The 16,065-nt window shown below is 36.9% G+C and overlaps 2 protein-coding genes across 2 annotated transcripts; both read right to left on the reverse strand.

Moving 5' to 3' along the window:
* Positions 1-1,936: 1,936 nt before the first annotated feature.
* LOTGIDRAFT_235653 (hypothetical protein) lies at positions 1,937-4,863 on the reverse strand (the record flags this gene model as incomplete). The annotated part of the gene is made up of 6 exons (XM_009065076.1): positions 4,569-4,863; positions 4,271-4,364; positions 3,870-3,994; positions 3,441-3,593; positions 3,244-3,303; positions 1,937-2,985 (listed from the first exon to the last, which is right to left on the reverse strand). The coding sequence occupies exons 1-6, from the start codon at positions 4,633-4,635 to the stop codon at positions 1,937-1,939; spliced, it is 1,548 nt and encodes a 515-aa protein (XP_009063324.1). The 5' UTR covers positions 4,636-4,863.
* Positions 4,864-12,911: 8,048 nt separating this feature from the next.
* On the reverse strand, positions 12,912-15,734 carry LOTGIDRAFT_167587 (hypothetical protein; the record flags this gene model as incomplete). The annotated part of the gene is made up of 2 exons (XM_009065077.1): positions 12,912-13,711; positions 15,686-15,734. 2 exons carry the CDS (start codon positions 15,732-15,734, stop codon positions 12,912-12,914), a joined length of 849 nt encoding a protein of 282 aa, XP_009063325.1.
* Between the last annotated feature and the right edge of the window lie 331 nt (positions 15,735-16,065).

Consider the following 16,065-nt stretch of genomic DNA (forward strand, 5'->3'; position numbering starts at 1 on the left):
GCAAGAGAATATGTTATTTTATTATCCAGGACAAGCTATTGTGAGTTATTCTGTTGTTGGATTTAATAAACAGCTGTGATCTTTAAATCATGCTTGAAGAGTTGTTACCAGTCTTTCATTCATCTTGATTTAACAAAGGTGTGTGAGTTTTTCATCATCTGGCCATTGATCTCGAAGTGTCGATAGTTCCATCGCCAGCTTGTGTGGATCAAAGGATCAGATTGTGGACGACTCGCCCTGCCCTTGATAAACCAAGCTGTCTTTCACTATGATATGAATAATATATTTATAGATTTCAATTATTTTTACAATCAAAGAATATTGTACATAGATTTATTTTATTATAGACTTATTTATTCTTGTTATATGTATTTTAAAAAGGGTTCAGGAGGTTTTTTTTGTTGATGGTCGTGTATCAGGGACACTTAGAACTAATGACATCACAGTTGATAATACCATTTGGCTTAAATATGAAAAATGAATGTTGTAAATAGAAGCTCTAAGTGTACCTGATGCAGATCCCTAGCTAGAAAATCTCTTTAGAATTATGTGATCTGTGAAAGTGGCAGTCAAAATCTTGTTGGCAAAAGGTGAATCACATGAAGGGTGGACCTACTTGGGGCAAGTTTAAGTCCCATAGACACCCAAATATTAAGATTTTTCGATTGATCCATTACAAGACGTTGACTGCCACCATATTGATAATATTAATAATGTTGATTAATACTCATATTTAATATTTCTTCATTATGATTTTTTTTTTCATTACGAGTCATGGTGCTATGCTATGCTGCCAATGCCCCACCCCTAATCCCACCTCTCTGATAGCTTTGTTGATGATACTCCGCCCATAACACCACCTGTTTGTTAGTTATCCTGTTAACACCTCGCCCCTAAACTGATCTCTCTGATAGCTCTACTTTTGATGCCCTGCCCCTAATCCCTCTTCTCTGTCAGCTATTTTGTTGATACTCCACCCCTTACACCATCTCTCTAAGCGATAGTGTTGACACCCCTCTTACTTATGCCAAGAAGCTCCACCCTAACCCACCACTCTGCTAGCAATGCTGTTGAAGCTCCACCCCTAACCCACCACTCTGCTAGCAATGATGTTGAAGATCCGCCCCTAACCCACCTGTCAGCAAGCAATGCTGTTGAAGCTCCACCCCCAATCCCACTGCTGTGTTGGCTATGCTGGGATTTGTTTGTTTATTTGTTTTAGGTGATGTTTGGGTGAATAATTATTATTATATCTATATCTTGTTGTTATTTATTCATTCTCATTAATTGGTTTATAAATATTCAAAGTTAACTTCAAACATTGTCTTGTTTTTATGGTGGAAGGATTTGGGAATGTCAAACTTGTGTTGTGTTGTGTCAATGGACTATCTCTGACTTCCTGTCGAAGGTTTCATGTGTGGCTTGGGTACAATATATGGGTTGGGATGTTGATAATGGCCAAATAATAGACGTATAGTTTCATGTAAGAAAACATAAAAATAAACTTTAATTAACAACAACAAATAAAGTATAAAAATATAATATGTAACATCACAGTTATAATGCATAGACAGAGTTTGTCAGTCCTGCCACATGGTTGGTCTTGTGAGACAAGCTCGGCTTGAATGACAGTTTTCTGTAACCAAGTTGCTAAAACTTTGTCCAAGAACGAACACAATGGTGTATGAATTCAGTGTGCTTATGCCCGCTGATACCGTCTTGGGAGTCCTAACTTCACCGACTAATGTAGGTTGTTGAATTCTCTGGGGCATGAACATTGACCAATACAAGATTCATCAGCATACATAAGAACCAATCGCAATCATCTGATTAGAATACAACCTCATCTTAATGGGACACCAGGCTTTTATAGAAGCTGCGTCAGAATCTAACCGAATCCTTATGGAATCGACACCAAACCGGGCGTGTTTCTTGATTAAACGTCAGTGGACTCGATGATTCCATCAGCTGTTACCTGAAGGATTGGCAGCTCCACGTTGGACCCACAGTCATCCTGCGCTGTTGATGACGTCAGAGTCAGAGGAAGATCTATACAAGAAACACCATCTGTTACGTTTTCTGCCATTTGAGGTTCCGACCTCTGCTCGGTGTTTTGGACGAGATTTTGCCGCGTTGGTACATCCGCACTGTTGTTGTTGGCATCATGGATTGTTGGAAGGGGGATGTTGCTGTCGAGGATTTGATTTCTTTGACTTGTATTGTATGGTCTGCTGTGTCTTCTTGTTGGAGATTGGTTCAGGCGCCGCGTGGGTGATTGGCTAAGACGACGAGTTGGTGAGTGGTTAGAGCGGTTCGTTGTGGATCTGTATGGTCGTCGTGTCGGAGACTCTGACAGACGTCTTGCTTGTGCTTCTGATAAGCGTCGAGTTGGTGATCTTGTTGGGCTGTGATGTGAGGAACCTCTTCTGGGTGATCTAGTCTGCCTGATGGACTCTCTGGTCAGGCAATCTACAATCGTACCGTCCTCAGCCTCCGTAACGATGATGCACGAAGGCTGACTACCGTTGGTCATGCGGACGTTACTGAACAATGAAGCGTTTCGGCCACTGAAAACAGTACTTCTGTGCGTTACGGCACTCAAAGGTCTGACAGGTCGTGGACGTACGTGTCGTCTGGGACGTCGAACATTCATGCCGATTTCCAGAAGACGATGCAAGAAGGATCGGGGTCTTGGATTCGGATCAACTTCCTCATAGGGTGGTGGTGGACTGGTTGGTACGGCAAACTCGTAAGATGGTGGTCCGACCGGATAGCTGCAGAAGTCGCCAGAAGCTGGTGTGTGATAGAGTTCCGGTGTCGGAGCACACCGGTTGGTTGGCCGGGTTGTGTTCGTTTTATTGTAGAAGGTGTAGCAGCTTAACCAGATGATGTAGATGAGGACGACAGCTATAACTATTCCTCCGATACTGGCGCCGACGATTGTAGCCACACCTTGGTACTTGTCTAGAAAATTGTCTTCTTCATCTGCAAAAACAATTTGGTACTAAATACTTAACAGGACAAGAGCTCGTCTCATGTGCTTTGGATATAAAATCCTAATCAGGACAAGTATAGGGTCCGAGAACTTCCGATGTACATACAAACAAAGGCTTGAAAACCTCTTTCAGCTACCACCACCCTTCCCCCATTTGGAATCCCCTCCTACGGGTGTTAGGACACAAACGTTATCAAAAGGGTTAGTAAAAGGTTAAAGCACGTCTATAAAGATTAAGCTGTTCCTACCCCTTCCAGAAGCATTGGGCATGCTGGTGGTAGAGCTCTCAGGGAAATAACCACTCGGCACTGAAATATTCAGGATGATAGAGTTAGATCTCCGGACATTATGGACCAGGAGTTCAGCGGCGTACAGGGACATTGCTTATATAGAAATATCTTGTGTTTTTCGAAGCTATTGGCCATGGTCATAAGATTATATTTACCTCCAAATACTGCGCTGTATCGTAGATGAAATCCACGACCCTGAATTCCCCAATCAGATGTAAAGTGAATCAGTATTGAGGATGTCGAGCTGACTATTATCGGTTTGTAATTCCCACAAAGTGTTGCTAAAACATGGGCCCCAACTGTGCTTCCTGGAATGAAGATGAATGTAGGATTATTGAACAGGTTCGATTTCTCGGGAAAATGTTGCTGAGATCCATCCGATCCTTTGAATTGCTATGAAGAGTGTGGTTTGTTCATACCACAGTCGTGTCCATTGGAGCCTTTTCGAAACTCTGGAGTTCAGCAGTGAACGATCAGCTGGGGTAGAAGATAAGCCCTATTGGTAGCGCTAGGTGCTATCCTCCCCCCTTCCAGTGAAGCCCCGTAGCGTCCCTGGGAAACTAAATATAAATTGGGTACCGTACCATCGTAGAAGGCGAGCTTGTCGTATCTACAAGTAACGCCGTATTCTACATCCATATATTGTACTTCTATCTTGATGGATTCACTCACATTAGACGATCTTATCAACCATCTAGAGTCAGAAAAACTGAAATAAAATATATTCTGGATTAATTGTTGGACATGAAACGAAGTCTGAAAATGAAATTGTACACCACCTTACTGGTCAACTTGGAGTAAAACGTACTTCTGTCTGTCTTATTGTTGAAAGTTTGTTAAAGCTACCGTTAGCGGACAATACTAAGAGGTGATCAATGAGGGGGAATCTGTCACGATGTAGAGTAGTAGCACTTCTGCAGAATTAGGTTGTCCAATCGCTTCACCAAACCACTGCGATATTAACAGGTGTTGTAAGAATACTCACGAGTCGTAATCTGCCGGATAGTGGTCGGAGAAGATACTCCTGGGGATTGCTGATGCCCATAACTCAACCGTTCGTCCATACGTATTACAGCTGACTAGAAACAAAACAAAACGTGTTAGGAATGAAACAAAGGAAAGAAGCAATGGAAAGGAGGAGGGAGAGAAGGTGAGAGGATGGAACAGAAGGGACGAGGTGGAAAGGGATCAGCGTCAGCATTGGCATCAGCATCTTCTGGAAGCACAAGTAAACCTTTATAAGGACTTGTATATGAATTGATGGATATGCTTTGGGGACTTACCTATTGTAGTCTCGAATACTAAAAATAAAACTGCTATTCTCATCATCCTTGTATCACATTCCTTCATTTTGAAATTTAAAAAAATATCATCCACAATTTAAGCACTGTTTCTTGTTCCACTGCAGCTCTAAGCTAAGTCTTTTATGGACTCAAAAGTTTAACATGTCTAAGTCTTTCTCACATTTGAATGTAATTGTTCAGTTAACCTTTCGGAACAACAACACTTTTTGCTTATTTAATTAAAACAAAACAGTCCAGTTATTCCAACTCGGAAATGACAGCTCTTAGAAGGTCTTCTTATTTCGGGAAACACTTCTAACAGCGGTTCGTTTAACCCCCTCCAATTATGGTCACTTTGCAGATATGCTAATTTAGAAGGTACTTAAAAATCAGCTGAAGAAATATCTTGAATAAGATGACACAACTTGTGGTAATGTTAGGATCGACAGATAATTTTGCCAGATATAATACTACATCACCTAGTGACCAGTGGTGTTAACCCTAACAACGCTACAATAGCCTAATTCTGGCCATTTCTTTTTGTCGCTTAAAGGGTTAAAATCGTTTACGACGAATTAGATAACGGCAGTATTTGTTTTGTTTGATTGTTAATTTTACCGGATTATCCAGACTTGTTTGTGACACTGAAATTAATAAGAATTGTCTCGATAATCAGGGTATTATTAGAAGCTTTATGCAATCAAACTCAGCCCTTTAAGATCTAATCCAATCTGTCTGATAACCAAATATAAAAAAGCATTGTCTTTAAGTCACTTTTAAATTGAAAGAAAACACCAAGGTCCAGATTTGATTGGTTTTAATGTGCTTTGATTCAAAGAAAAACGGATTAGAAAAACCTGTCCAGCCTGTACCGAAAATGAAAAATATCGGGCCTGCATCTTCACAATGTCAAGCTATTACAAACTCCGTCTTATACTTGACTGCAATAACCACCTTTCCTGTATCGTGGAATGTAGCGATGTGATTGGATTGTACATCAGCAAATACAGCCAATCGACAGACTCTGACTGACTGCATTCCATTCCATATATTTGGGTTACATGATTGTGGACATTTTCCTTTTGGACATTGGTGTTGCCGTTTTTAGGTCCCAAAATCATGGATTATACTCAAAAACCGCGTGACACATCGGGCCCTTACTTACTAAGGGCTCATTGTGTATCCTTATCTTTCAATAAAATTTATAAAAATAGGAGTTGGATACGCCCAAGACGAGTTTCGAACCCCCTATTTCTATGTTCAACAGACTGAACCAAAGAAAAATAAAAAATGGGGGAAACAAAACTCAAGTTCTTGAGTAGTTTCATCAGACCAGTCAACCAAGTGTATGCGACTGGATATCCGGATGTTAAAGCACTGCTGTAGAATGTTGAATGTATGTAGTGTCTGGTTTAATCTAGTCTCAAAGTGAGAGTAGGTCAGCTTAGACAGCCTAAAGCACGTGCATACTTGATAGCTCAGTCGGATGCGTGTTGAACTGATACTATTAAGGTTGAGGGTTCAATCCCTGGTCGTTGCGTCTTTCACTTTACGATTTTATATAAAACCAAATGATATATTCTCTTTATCAATGGTGAAAGATAGAAGTCGCAGTAGCTCAGTCGGTTCGATTCAAGTTCAAAAGATCTATAAAACATGGCTTCACAATACGCTATTTTCTAGGACTTGTTGGCCCAGTTTTACATCGTTTAGAACACAAGGTTAGAGATATATTGGATAAATGGTTCACTTAAGTATCAGCTCAGATGGCTCAGTGGTAGAGCGTTGGTCTGGTGGTATGACGATGCGGGATCAAATCCCGAAATCAGCCAGAGAAATAAGCTAGTTGATATTTTGTCATCACTCTTACTGAAGGTTACAGTTATAATGGATAAAAATTCCACTTATTTGTTCGACAGGATGGCTCAGTGGTAGAGCGTCGGGAGAACACGGTTGAAATATCGTCAGCCATAGTAAGGACTAACATCCTACTAGAAACTTAGGTGGGTTCGAACCCCACGGGGAGATCTAGTTGTGAAAGATTTTCCATAGTGGGCACTCAAAACCACTAGAAACTGCTTTGGACGTCTAAAATATTTAAAAACCGAAAGTTGGGTTTGAGTGGGAATCGAACCCGGGTCGTCTAAATGATAGAAAAAACGTAGGGAGGGATGAACATCTCTACGATCACAGCCAAAAAAGCCACCTTCAAAACAGTGTATGTAAGTAATATTTAAAGTTCAAAGTCACATACTAATAGTAGTTGAATAGTAAGTATCTTCCACTCTCTCCTTTAGAATCTTGGGGGCACCCGGGCACCTGTTTGCCCCTCGGCTCCCCTCCTTGACTCTCGTTCTTCCTGTCTGCCAATCGTTCTCTCTATTGATAGTGTCTTGCCTGCGGCAGGCCCAACGCCTCAACGCACATTCAAGCTTTTTAAATTGAGAGGACGTCTCTCATTGAATGATTTTTGGCAGACAGGCAGGATTTATCAAAATCCCTTGAACAACTTGAGTCTCGAACCCTCACCGTCGTAGCAGAGTTCTGACCAAGTCCATCCAGCCATCCGTCTAGGCCATTGAGACCCGTTCCAAATGCTGTTTTAAAACATGTATTTAAAGCTAACTGTAAGATTACAAATTGTCAAAATATGACAGTTGCTCTGAACGGGATCCGAACCCATGTCAACTATACAGACGTCTCAAACCATCGCCTCTACCACTAGACCACCGTGGTCATGTCTAACGTAGAAGAAATAAGAGATATCATTCGTAGTTGCTATATATATTTTACTAAAACTAGCATCCACCTCGAACGAGATTTGAACCCAAGACGTTACAGTTTCAGGCGGACGCCTTTACCACTGGACCACCACGGCCATGTTCACGTTGAAAGGTTTAAGAGATGTGTTTGGCGAATCTGCAATGCTAATAGTTTGATAAAAATCAATCTGCCCATGGTAGGAACCGAACCCACGACTTCTACCTTCCAAGACTTACTCGCTATCGCCTGAGCCATGACGGACTGTGAAAACACTGTTCAGGAGAAGATCTGTACCCTGACAGTGAGTAGTTTTCAGACAAATCAAACCAAAGAGTTTCTCTGATCTAACGGTACATGTCACGTGATCATTTCACGTGGTCTGAGACCCTTACATCCAGTCCATCTTCGAGTTATCCAGTCGTTTTACTACCAATTACTAGAACCATAATTAAATCAGGATCAATTTGGCTCTGCCAGGGTTCCTGGAGTTTTCAAGGAGTTTTTCTACAATTCCAGATAATGACAATCTCACAAACAGAACCTTAGCTTCCACAAGATTTGATTGGCTCCACAATAACCTAAACTAACATAAATTCGAATTGTCTCCGGATAAAATTCTTTACTCTACCAGTTCTTAAAAGCCTATGGAAGTTTGGAGCAATAGGACATAAAACCCCTTAAGATTTGACTCATCGAGTAACCTTATCCAACTGCTCTGTTGACATAACATGTATATATCCACAAGACGCTTAAAATCACCGACCAAATCAGCCAAATGCGATGGCCAAACCGATAGCGCGTCCGTAAAATGCTACAAGCGACGATATGACGACTCAAGTTCGACTCTCCAGCGAGGTAACTTTGAAGGTAAGAATTTATAATAAAAGTGGATTAACACAGACACGCGTACATGCACACACATACAAACAATATAAATAAAACAACCCAAAATAATAAGCACAGAAAAATAATGGTAAGATATCAATATGTCATTAAAGATCCATAAAAAGTCAACTTTCCACAGTGCCACATATATCAGGTACGTGCATTCCAAAGAAGGCATTTTAGTATCAACACAATATTTTTCAATAAAAACTAAAAGATATTTAAAAAAAAAAAATGAAGAAGTCACACATTATGATGCCCTTGATAGTTTGTTCGAAGTAAACTTATAATTTCCAACTTGAACACCAATGCACGTGCTTCGACCTATTTATCAAAATGACGTCTCTTTGCTAGAAATTATGCCGTTTTTATTTTCAGGGATAAACCATAAAACTACTAATAAATTTGCCTATGGTAAAATGAGGAAATTTGTTAATATATTTTCTTTATAAACTGACTAGACAAATCGAGAACACACATATTGAACTTCAATACAATTAATGTAATGAATGTGGTCTGAAAGAACGAATCTAAATTGTAGTTATCTCCCTTTAATTATAGCACATAGTATAGAAAGACTTATATAATTGACATATTTTGACGTATATATTTAAACACAATTGACTGCTTTATTTTGATGTGTTTAGCTGATATATTTTGCCGTGTTTGACTGATATATTTTGATGTGTTTGATTGATATATTTTGGCTGTTTAGCTGATATATTTTGCTGTGTTTGACTGATATATTTTGCTGTGTTTGACTGATATATTTTGGCTGTTTAGCTGATATATTTTGACTGTTTGAATGTTATGTAATATAATAAAGTTTGTAACTAACTGTATCCGTGTACTGAAATGAACTCAGTAAACTAAGTATAAAAGATAAGAAATAAGACTAATAGGATAACACAACACCTCATTAACTTCAGACCACACAAATTTCTATCAAACTCTGTAAATAATGACTTAAGAATGGCTTTATTTCTTGGCCTGTTCTTCATAGAAAAACTATAATAGGATGGGTTTAATTTGAATACACTATAGACTGAGAATAAAACACCCAAGTACTAATGATCCCATTCCAAAATGAAACTTGAAATTCAAACAGTTAGGCAATAGGACTACATAATTGGTTGCAGCTTATGAACTTTTCATTTGAAGAAGTATATCAATTATAAATGAGAAATATTTAATAATGAAATGTGGTAGGCCTATCAGATGTCTAGAAGAGTAAGCATATTCTGTGTGGCACCATCAACTAACACTATCTTGAGCTGCCAAAGGTAGTTGAGTCTTCTACATGTAACCTTTGATCCATAAAACTTCCAGGTCCCCGTTATTCTGACTGAAAACATCTGTAAAAAACACAGCCATATATTATTCTGAAGTTTTTTTTTATTTGAAAAGAAGAACATGAATATTTTCAACTTTAACAATGATCACATGATCAACATAATCTGATGAATCATCATTTTATGTCCCATGTAATGAGTGTGACATCATCAATTCATGATGTTATGACATCATCAAATAAGGAGAGAAATATGGCATAATCAAATCATGTGATGACATCATCAATTCATGATGTGATAGCACCATCTGCAAATAATATGATGACATCATCATATTGTGATGACATCACAAAATAAATTGACATCATCAAATCATGGACAAGATGACATCATCAGATCATGTGATGACATCATCAAATCATGCACAGGATTTCCAAGACATCATAAGAATGATGGGTATTAACCAATCAGAAGTTGATGATAGAAATAAATGGAATGCTACCACTAATAACAAACATACGTTCTTCAATTATAACACGTTCAAATCTTCACAAATAATAAACACTTTCATACCTACAGAATTAATAAATTAAAACACTTTAAACACTTTCATACCTACAGAATTAATAAATCAAAACACTTTAAACACTTTCATACCTACACAATTAATAAATCAAAACACTTTCATGAAGATAATGCTGTCAACAAAGTGCACTTCTATTATTTGTAAACTTATAACTTATAAAAAAAATTATGTCATAATCTTTTATATCATTATTTTATTTGTATCAAGATATTTGGCCATTTTCAGTGGCATAGTGAGTATTTTATTGACAGGGAGGGGACATTGGAGAGCTCTGGGGCCTATTAGAGTTTAGAGAGCCCCAGTCATGGTGGGGTGAGGGGGTCGGAGAAAGGCGAGAATACATTTGTCATTTTTAATGGCCCTGGGGCACCCTCCCCTCCTCTCCCCCCTCCCCTTCCCTCCTCCATTATACAAGATATATGTCAATAAATCTTGAAAAAGATCCTCCCCAACTGACAATCAAGTTGCAAGAACTCATTACAAAAAAGTCCCTAAACCAAAGATGATATACATGTATTGAAATATCTCAGATCTTAATACAAAATTCCTGAAACTTATTCCAGAATTAAAGGATATAAAATAACAACGAATTCCAGGTTCTCTATATACTGGAGAGGTCAACCCCTAGTGGGTCACCACTTAACAAAAATATCTCAAAACCAATTTCATATTGAAATTCTTCAAAATATCTTAAAATATAAAAAATTCAATTTAATATTGCACAAATTATTCAAAAATTATTCTGCTTTATTCGTAAACAATTGGAGGCCAAGTATCATATTTGTTTTATAACTAAGCAGGTATTTGAGAGGAATTATTAATTTGGACAGAGAATTAGAAGGGTGTAACTAGAAGCTGTATCAGAGACACTTATTGCTTCTATTAACATCATTCTGATTTCCCAAGCAATGTCTGTCGTTTCTGTTTGTCCAAACTGCTTCCAATTTGGACAATTCAAAGAATATTAAAAATTATTTAAAAATATAATTATCAAATTAATTTTAATTGGCTTAATTGGACCAATCAGAGGGAAGAATTAAAGGTGGGAATAAACGGTGTCTAGGGCGGTGTCTGGTACAGTGTTCGGTATTGGATTATTAATACAGTAGAAAATAGCAGAAGTGAACATACGCGATACTGGTCTGAATATGCTTCTATTTTCAACTGGTTCAATAATCTCGTACTGAACACCGTACAAGACACTGTTCATTGTCTATTCACAGCTTGAGACATAATACCCATAAGTCAAAAATGAAAAAAGACCACAATCTATCATCAAAAAAGTAGAAAAAAAAAGATATCACCATATACCCAAATTTTTACTAAATAGAAGATTCATAACAAATTTTGATAACAAAAATCTCTCTTGGCTTAAATAACAATATATATACAATCTTATTTACAATGAAATAAACTTTGACTTTTAAAAATCTCCTGAATTCAAAAGTAATACAGTCATCTTAAAGGGATTGTAATGAAGTTTTCTTAAATTCTTATGTGTAGCACAGACACTGATAGCATCAATTTACACCATTCCAATTTTCAATCAGGTGTCTGTGGTTCTTGCAATTCCACTAAAACTAAGTGTTTGATGATGTCACTAATTGGGAAATATGTTTTATCACATGAGTTCCTTCACGATTAGTGATGTCATCGCAATGCTATCAGAGTCCGCGAAACACATACAAATATTTAGAAAAACTTCTTGATTACAATCCCTTTAATATTTGTTTTACTATTTACTTAATAGTTGCTGATACAGATCAACTTCAACTATCTGTATCACTTTTTAGAATGAGAATTTGACACATGATTCTGCCCTAATACATCAGAAACAATCAACATTTCAAGATATTTTCAAAATTAAAAGTTTTTTCATAGATAATAAATATATCAAACCATGAACGGAACAATTAACGGCAAGTTTTTAACAATTACAACATCCCTGGACCTTCAAACAGATCACACACAGCAGTGGCTTACATATCATAAAGGTCAAGGTCTTCCGTGAGGTCAAGGTGAGGTCATTCTTCGGCGATACTACAAAGATGTAGTCACATGAGATTCAGCAATTAAATTTTCGCAAAATCTGGTTGCATTTCATACCAGATGTCCTAGACACCATTATCATAGACATATATTTTGAGTTCTAATCAGACATGATTGGCCAATACAGTCCTATCAATAGCTGAGTGATTCATCTCCTTCTTGGCATCAGCAGACACCAGAGTAGATGGCGCTTAACCTTTATAATCATAACTTCAATGATTAACACATTCCACACCAACCATTCTCACAACATTGTGCCCTTCCAGCAAAGACCATGGATTGGTGAACCATTCTGAAATCTCCACAAGAAATCTGCACACAAAGCAGTATCTTTCCATAAGGCCTGCAGCTTATTTTCCGTTCTCGAAGACCAGCAGACTCTAGAACTTTCCATCACATGAGTGCCATGAATAAGTAGGCCCTAATCCCAATTTTTTCATTACCAAACATACTATTGTTGGAAGAGATGTATCTTTTCACAATCTCTTTCCAGATAGCACATTAACTAACATTTGAATAAAATGTATCCCAACAGCAACAAGCACCAGTCAGACACACCTGGCTAACCAAATGCAATCAACAATCTTTATATCAGCAGATTTTCCATTCCTTAAAATATATATCATTGGATTCCATACCTCCAGGCATTATTCCCATTACAGGTAATCATTATCGAAAACGACCAAGATGACGTTAAGATACGGAATAGGACACAACCAACGACTCTCAATGAAAGACAGGATAAACAGCAAATTATTTCCCTTGATTTCAAATAGAGGCTCGCTTTTTATTTAATTGATTTTGGAAATAAGAGTTAGTGTCTTCTACACAACTATGAGAGTCCTCTTTATTAGACACAGACTGCATTGGCAAAAGATGTCCGATTTTCGTTGGTCCCCGAGTTACTTTATACCTTGGACGACATTTCGAACGTAAATTATAACACGAACACGAACACACCGACACTAAGTCATTAAATTCTGGCGTTTCTTGAGCACCGGAAACCACATTTCCATTAGCAGTTATTATGTCCCCTTCTAAACGGACAGCTCCCTGAGCCGCGGCAGCAGCCTCCAATTCCTCCCGCCGTTCATCTTCCGTGTTCATTGTCAAAAATCTCAACACTAATAAATTCATAGCAGCGGAAATCACAGTAAGTCCAAATAAAATAAATATTAAACTGAACGCTACATATTGTGGCTTTGTTTCTAGAGCATTATCTTTCTGTAACGCCACATAATCTCCGAACCCGATTGTCGTTAGGGTGATAAAACAGTAATATAAACTATCCACGTATTGCCAACCTTCATAGGACGTGAACGCCGCAGCACCTGCAGTTAACACTATCATAGATAAATTCATAGTTATTAATATTAAATTAGTTTGAGAAACTTCAGGATTTTTCATTTTAAAACACTTCCGTAATTGTTTTAAAAGAAACGTCACAAATGTATTCAAGCGTTCACCAACAGACTGAAACATGACGATACACAATGGAATTCCTGCCAACGCATAAAACATACAAAATATTTTTCCACCAATCGTTTGAGGTGTAGAGTGGCCGTAACCTGGAAGAAGAAAAGGATAGAATTAGTCGTTATTTTTCAGTAGAGTTGTGCTTGTATTAAGCTAGCAGCCAAGGGATGAGTAAAATTGGTTGCTCACCAAAGGTGGGGCTTAAAGACAGATGATTTTTTAAGCTATGTCTGGTAGCACTTCATTGAAAAAAAAAATCTGCCAAATTTTAAATAAGAAACTTGAATAAAATTAATCATAATCTTTGACAAAGATCATTAATGATCATAAATAAATGTACACATTATGACAGTGCAATTTGTCCGGTAAAAAGAACCAACACAATATCCCTGCCTGGTACAATGACTTTAAACATGATAGAACTAAAGCCTTCAGACAAAACCTCTAACAAGATTTGTAGACTTATTACACTTATTAAGTCAGTCACATGACGTGGGCTTAACTTAACTTCAGATAAAACTAATGTTATTTTGTTGGTGTTATATTAAAAGATCAAGGGAGATAACTAGTATTGAGTATTCTCTACTCTACTTCACCTGTTGATAATAATAGTCATCTATCTTATTAATTCTGTGTAAATCCGACCCTAGCTATAGCTGTTTAAATAAGCTAACTAGATTTCAAGAGAACAGTAATAGGAATTTGATGAATTTGTTCAGCTCACGTAAAAATAGAATTTATTTCTATTCTTGTTCTAAAAGACAGCTTTTTATCAGGGATGCTGATTTGACTGTGTTTGCCAGTTGTCTGATTAATTAAAGTTTGTATATTTGTGTAAAGCCTGACTAGAGCTCTCTGATGTCTGTTTGAATCCTTAGACTCTTGATTTGACTGTATTCATCAGTCTGTTTGACTAAGCTCTAGACTGTTCATTTGGTTATATGTACCAGTCATGTCTAACTAGAGCTCTAGACTGTATTTGGTTGTATGTACCAGTTATGTCTAACTTGAGCTGTGGACAACCGGTATTCTTTTGACTGAATTAACTAGCCAGAGCTCTAGATTGTTGATTTGACTGTGTCCTCCAGTTTTCATATTTGCCAGTCATTTTTATTTATTTGCCCAGTTGCACACCTCTAGCATACATTGATTTTGTTGGACTCTAAAATAAATATTGGCTGATTCTCACTCAAAAAATGGAAAAGGAATTATTTCAAAATGTCAATATATTTCATCGATGAATTGCCAACCTTTCTGAGTCTCTATACTTCTGCTTTCAAATTACAACAGAAGAAAATCTTATATACATTATTCAAAATCATTATTCAAAATCATTATTCATATCATCAGGATATGTTTGTTTGAATAATGATTTTGAATAATGATGAAATTGAAGAATGAAATTGAATAATGATGAAATTGAAGAATGAATTTGAATAATGATTTTGAATAATGAAATTTGATAATGATTTTGAATAATGAAATTTGATAATTATGAAATTGAATAATGAAATTGGATAATGAAATTGAATAATGATGAATTTGAATAATGAAATTGAATAATGATTTAAAATAATGAATTATAGTAATGAATTTGATTTTTTTTATTTGATTAATGATACTGAATAATGATTTGGAATATTAAATAGATCTAATGAATAATTCAGAATAAAATGTAAAATATTTGAATTTCTTTTCTTGTTTTTGTAATACATTAACTCATTTTTATTGAAATAAATCATTTTTCTTTCTTTTTGTCTCGTTTTTTCTCTGTTATCATCAAGATTTATGTGTATTGAGACTAAATTTAGATTCATTGTAATCTGGAACGATAAAACGAAAGTAGAACAGCTTGTATTTTGTAGAAAAAATATGAACAAATCTTACGATTATCACCAGTTGAGTTTTGTAAAGAATTCCGAGAGTGGGAGTTGAAATGAAATGGAGTTTTGCCTCCTATTTTTTGAATTCCCACTGTCGAGGGATCTTAAACGTGCACAGCCTGTAGCACAGTTTATTGTTTCACCTGAACGACTAGATACTTTTTTCATGTCAGCCTCTCTTACCTGCATCACTGACAGGAGGAAACCAGGTTGAAAAATCTGAAGGTATCATCTCGACCTATGCAAGAATCGAACCCTGGACATTCAAGTGGGAGAGCAAGCGTCTAACTCACTGAGCCACTGTGGCTCCGTGAAATAAAATGGCGTCTGTTTCTGCTCGGAAAGGGTAAATAAAATATAAAATACCAATAGTGTCATCAATTTTAATAGATTTATAAAACTAACAATCGCTCCACAGTTCTATGATTTCTTTCCATTACGAACCAACCATTAGTTCTATACAGACCAATCTAAAACTATGGTTTCTCTTTCACAAACTTTCTAGAAAATTCATTACATAACATTAACCAATCTCCTTCAACTATCAATAAATTTGAAATTTG

This window comes from Lottia gigantea, assembly GCF_000327385.1.
Source record: "Lottia gigantea unplaced genomic scaffold LOTGIsca_67, whole genome shotgun sequence".
In the NCBI taxonomy this organism is placed as follows: domain Eukaryota; kingdom Metazoa; phylum Mollusca; class Gastropoda; family Lottiidae; genus Lottia; species Lottia gigantea.